At 37.7% G+C, this 5,000-nt stretch overlaps 1 protein-coding gene across 2 annotated transcripts in view; it reads right to left on the bottom strand.

The window, feature by feature from the left end:
- The window catches only part of LOC121387341, a 29,243-nt gene that overhangs the window by 11,491 nt on the left and 12,752 nt on the right, over positions 1 to 5,000 (bottom strand). The window contains exons 2-3 of one of the 2 annotated variants that reach the window (XM_041518388.1): positions 3,105 to 3,185; positions 351 to 442 (exon numbers count right to left, since the gene is read on the bottom strand). In XM_041518388.1, coding sequence (XP_041374322.1) covers positions 351 to 442; positions 3,105 to 3,162 — 150 coding nt within the window. In that variant the 5' untranslated portion in view covers positions 3,163 to 3,185. The remainder of the gene's footprint in view (positions 1 to 350; positions 443 to 3,104; positions 3,186 to 5,000) is intronic. The other variant, XM_041518389.1, reaches the window with a different exon arrangement.

The raw sequence follows: 5,000 nt of genomic DNA, 5'->3' as shown, positions 1-5,000 counted from the left end.
CTATACCTGGCCTGTAAATTTGAGTCATTCAACTAACTCCTGGTGATACATACCTTGCAACCTTCACACGAAAACACACCATAGTGGAAGCCAGACGAACTATACCTGGCCTGTAAATTTGAGTCATTCAATTAACTCCTGGTGATACATACCTTGCAACCTTCGCACGAAAACACATCATAGTGGAAGCCAGACGAACTATACCTGGCCTGTAAATTTGAGTCATTCAACTAACTCCTGGTGATACATACCTTGCAACCTTCACACGAAAACACACCATAGTGGAAGCCAGACGAACTATACCTGGCCTTTAAATTTGAGTCATTCAACTAACTCCTGGTGATACATACCTTGCAACCTTCGCACGAAAACACACCATAGTGGAAGCCAGACGCCTTATCTCCACATACTCGACACAAAATATGTCCGCCAGGGGGAACTCCTGTAAAACGAGAACTATGAATGAACCGTAGGCGACATATGTTGCTCACATTATTATTATGCATAAGCGTAAGAGACAGGGGCGGGGGTGGTGGTTGGGGGGTTGGGGGGTTGGTGGGGGTGGAGGGGGGGCAAATGCACCCCTACTGCTGGAACAAAACCTCAAATTCGGGCAAATATTATACAGATATTCGGGAAAAATATGCTAACCTGTGTCCTTTTACCATGTATGTTCATCATTCTACCCGCAAAATTAGTTGTAATCCATATTGCAACCCTATATAGCTGTTTGGCAGTAAAGATAATTAAAAAAACGTTTGTTATCCAGATTCGGGCATTTACGTTTAATTCGGACAAAAAAACAGCCTCCACCTCCTACAAAAACTTGCTCCAGCCAGTGCACCACGACTAGTACATCAAAGGCCGTGGTATGTATTATCCCGTCTGTGGGATGGTGCATATGAAATATCCCTTGCTGCTAATCGAAAAGAGTAGCCCATGAAGTGGCGACAGCCGGTTTCTTCTCTCTATATCTGTGTGGTCCTTCACCAAGTGTCTGACGCCATATAACCGTAAATAAAATGTGTTGAGTGCGTCGTTAAATAAAACATTTCCTTCTTTCCCTACAAAAATGGGATCCCTTACGCCTATGTTATTTTATGAATTCGAATATCACTGGTGATAATGTAAAATAAATTCATATAAAACAATTATAAGCTCTTTACCAATTTAGCTAGGGAATACAGAACTAAAAGAGAGAGCTCAAATGACTTTTGTATCATTTCCATACACACATACCTGTCACTATTGAAAGGCAAACTTGCAAAATTGTTTATTAACGTTTACTTTCTCTCGTAAATATTCTACCTTCAACTGTATGCCTATAAAATTACAACCAAATAATGTATGCATGTCATCACAGCTGTACTTATTCTAATGAGCTCTGTCTGGTGCTAGTTTTGGTTGAGTAAACTAGTTTTGGGAATGGCAGTCCTCTTTTTGGCGGTAAACGAAGGATGAAATCTCCAGTAAAAATCTCCTCGACAGTGGCTGTGTTCATATAGACAAGGCACTAGACAGAGACTCACGGAACCAACCACTATTTTGCCAAACGCCCATTCGACTCCGCCTGTGCAGAGATACGGCCCTGATCATGTATTACGGTTTTGTTGTTCCGATTCATTTGTACATCCCCAGCGCGTGCTGTAACCTCACCGTGGTGCAGTGGTGTACAGCACAAAATTGAAATTTTGAGTAAAAGTCAGTATCTATCAGTGATATGTGTATTTTTGCACGGTTCGTTACTCTGTGTTTTTATTTAAATCTTGAATTTTTGTATTGATGTTGATCATCACTTTATTTGTTTGCATTACCATAGTTTGACACCCAATAGCCGATGTATTTTTCGTGCTGGGGTGTCGTTAAACATTCATTCATTCATTCATTCATTCATTTGTACACATTCTACCTTCAACCATATGCATATAAAATTACAACCAAATAATGCAAGTTTACGTTAGTACAGTTTTGTTTGAGAATCTCTGAGAATGACCAACTGCAATGGCGTAACCAGCATGATGCAGAAGAGGCGCTTGTCTCGTCTGATATTTCCCCAGATTTATTTAATTTTTCCCATAACACTGAAATTTATTTTACAGGTCTGGGTTTTCCTCGGCGTTTTTTTCCCCCCTCTCTGGCTACGCCCCAGGGTCACTGATTTGGGAGTGTTCATTTAAAACGAATACAAGTCAGCGTTATGCATGACCAATGCTGCTGATACGTCTTTGAGCCGCTCATCTCTCTGCGGGGCGGAACGTAGCACAGTGGCAAAGCGCTCACTTGATGCGTGGTTGTTATAAGATCGATTCCTATCGGTAGGCCCATTGGGCTATTTCTCTTTCCAGCCACTGCACCACGACTGGTATATTAAAGACCGTGGTATCGTTTCAGCCACTGTACCACGACTGGTATATTAAAGACCGTGGTATGTCATATCCTGTCTGTGGGATAGTGCATATAAAAGATCCCTTGCTACTAATGAAAAATAAAATGTAATGGGTTTCCTCTCTAAGGCTATATGTCACAATTATCAAATGTTTGACAGCCAATAGCCGATGATTAATAAATCAATGTGTTCTAGTGGTGTCGTTAAACAAAATACATTTTCTAACGACCGTCAGCTTGTGAGATTTTGTGGATTCGTCCATTTCAAAAGATTTGTCAGGACATGGTAAGGCTCATTACAATTTTCGATTGATTACATTGTAGATTGTTTTTTTACACAAATAACTGTAAAGGTGCGAAATATATAAAGTCTTAATGTGCAGGGCGAGTTGCTTCCCTCTATTTAGCAAATTTAAAATGGCGGGTAATTTTTTTTTTTTGTTGCCGGAAGATTTATTTTGTTAATAATGATGCAAGTACTTCAATTGGGATTTAGTGAGTATGGTAGGTTATACAATTTTGATTTGTGTGTCCATTTGTTGCACTATTTCAGTTGAGAAACGGTTGAAACATGGTGCCACAGGTTTTAAATATTAGCTATACATAGGGTATGCAACAATATCCGGACGTAGAAAGAACCGCACTTTATATGTCCCTACGGACTACGAAATATTTTACTTGTAACTGTATTACAGCAACACGGTGCTGTTATTGCATACCTTTCTGTTTTTCCCAGAACCTCTTCGTCAGTTTACGCACGGATCCCAATTCAACCATGATGTCATTTATCACGTGACTGTCTGAAAATCAAAGTCTTCTTTCATTAATTTGTTGTTAAAGATATCCTCTTTTTTTTGTCTAGCTGAAGAAAAACCCCTAAATTTACATATTTCATTATTAAATTATTATTATTATTATTATTATTATTATTATTATTATATATATATATACATATATAATTAACTAAATTTCCGTTACATTCGTTGCAATATAACGCCATCCCAATGGTCCAAACGTAGCAATGGGAGTTTGTTCATTTCTCGATTCTTGATGAACGTAAAAATTAGGTCATCAGGTAACGTCATATCTGATGACGTCATTTTTATATGGGCAAGTCGTCTAATTGAGCGTTATTGTTTATCGACCAAAAACAACTCAAATAAAGTATGAACTTTTAGTGTTATTGTTAGCCAGTGTGATTCAAATTTAATTATAAGTATTATTTGTTATTTCTTTTACGTTTCGTGCTATGGTGTCGTTAAAAATAAATTCTATTCTATTCTATTCTGTTCTGTTCTGTTCTGTTCTGTTCTGTTCTGTTCTGTTCTATTCTATTCTATTCTTTTATGACCCCCCCCCCCCCCCCCCCCCCCCCTCCAGGCCGAAAAAACCCGTATATGAGATGAACGTAAATGAAATAACTGACAAGGACGGGCGTTCTTGAAATCGACTTCTGGCCAATCCCCAAAACGTTTATCTTATAAGATGGTAATAAAGATGGTTTAAACCACAAAACAAAAGATTGTTGTACTGCCCCACCCACGCTAGTCGCTCTTCGTAAAGCATTATGTCGTACCTCTTGTTAAAGGGACATTCCTGAGTTTGCTACAATGTAAGATGTTTCCGACTAATAAAATATTTCTATGATTAAACTTACATATTAAATATATTTTCTTGTTTAAAATATTAGTGTTTGTACATTCAATGTGTTTCTGGTCGTCTTATAATATTTGTAAGAAGCCCAAACTGGATTTTGTCTTCAAATAATTTCATACGTACGAAAAAATATATTTTAGAAAATAAAATGAAATTTAATACAGCCACTAATATTTTGTGCAGAAAAATACATTTGATATGTGATTGCAATCGTTAAAAAGTCTCTGTTAGTCAATAACATCTTAAAAATTGCAGCAAACTGAAGAATGTCCCTTTAATAAAAATATTATATTATTTTTAAAATATTCAATTTATGTACATCTGGTGTCTTGTTCAAAATCGGCTTAGCTAATCTCCTCGGATTCGGGATAGGCGTGTTCGAAAACTTAGTGGTATATGGACACGTTAAACCAGTTACCAAGCTAAGACGTCATTTGGAAAACTTAGTGGTATATGGACACGTTAAACCAGTTACCAAGCTAAGACGTCATTTGGAAAACTTAGTGGTATATGGACACGTTAAACCAGTTACCAAGCTAAGACGTCATTTGGAAAACTTAGTGGTATATGGACACGTTAAACCAGTTACCAAGCTAAGACGTCATTTGGAAAACTTAGTGGTATATGGACACGTTAAACCAGTTACCAAGCTAAGACGTCATTTGGAAAACTTAGTGGTATATGGACACGTTAAACCAGTTACCAAGCTAAGACGTCATTTGGAAAACTTAGTGGTATATGGACACGTTAACCCAGTTACCAAGCTAAGACGTCATTTGGAAAACTTAGTGGTATATGGACACGTTAAACCAGTTACCAAGCTAAGACGTCATTTGGAAAACTTAGTGGTATATGGACACGTTAAACCAGTTACCAAGCTAAGACGTCATTTGGAAAAATATTCTTGAATTGCAACTTATTGGAGACACACGTTAGCGAATGATTAGTTTTGAAAGAAC

This window comes from Gigantopelta aegis, chromosome 13 (genome assembly GCF_016097555.1).
Source record: "Gigantopelta aegis isolate Gae_Host chromosome 13, Gae_host_genome, whole genome shotgun sequence".
In the NCBI taxonomy this organism is placed as follows: Eukaryota; Metazoa; Mollusca; class Gastropoda; order Neomphalida; family Peltospiridae; genus Gigantopelta; species Gigantopelta aegis.
Note: the sequence above shows the minus strand (reverse complement) of the source record. Positions and strands in the feature narration are given on the sequence as shown.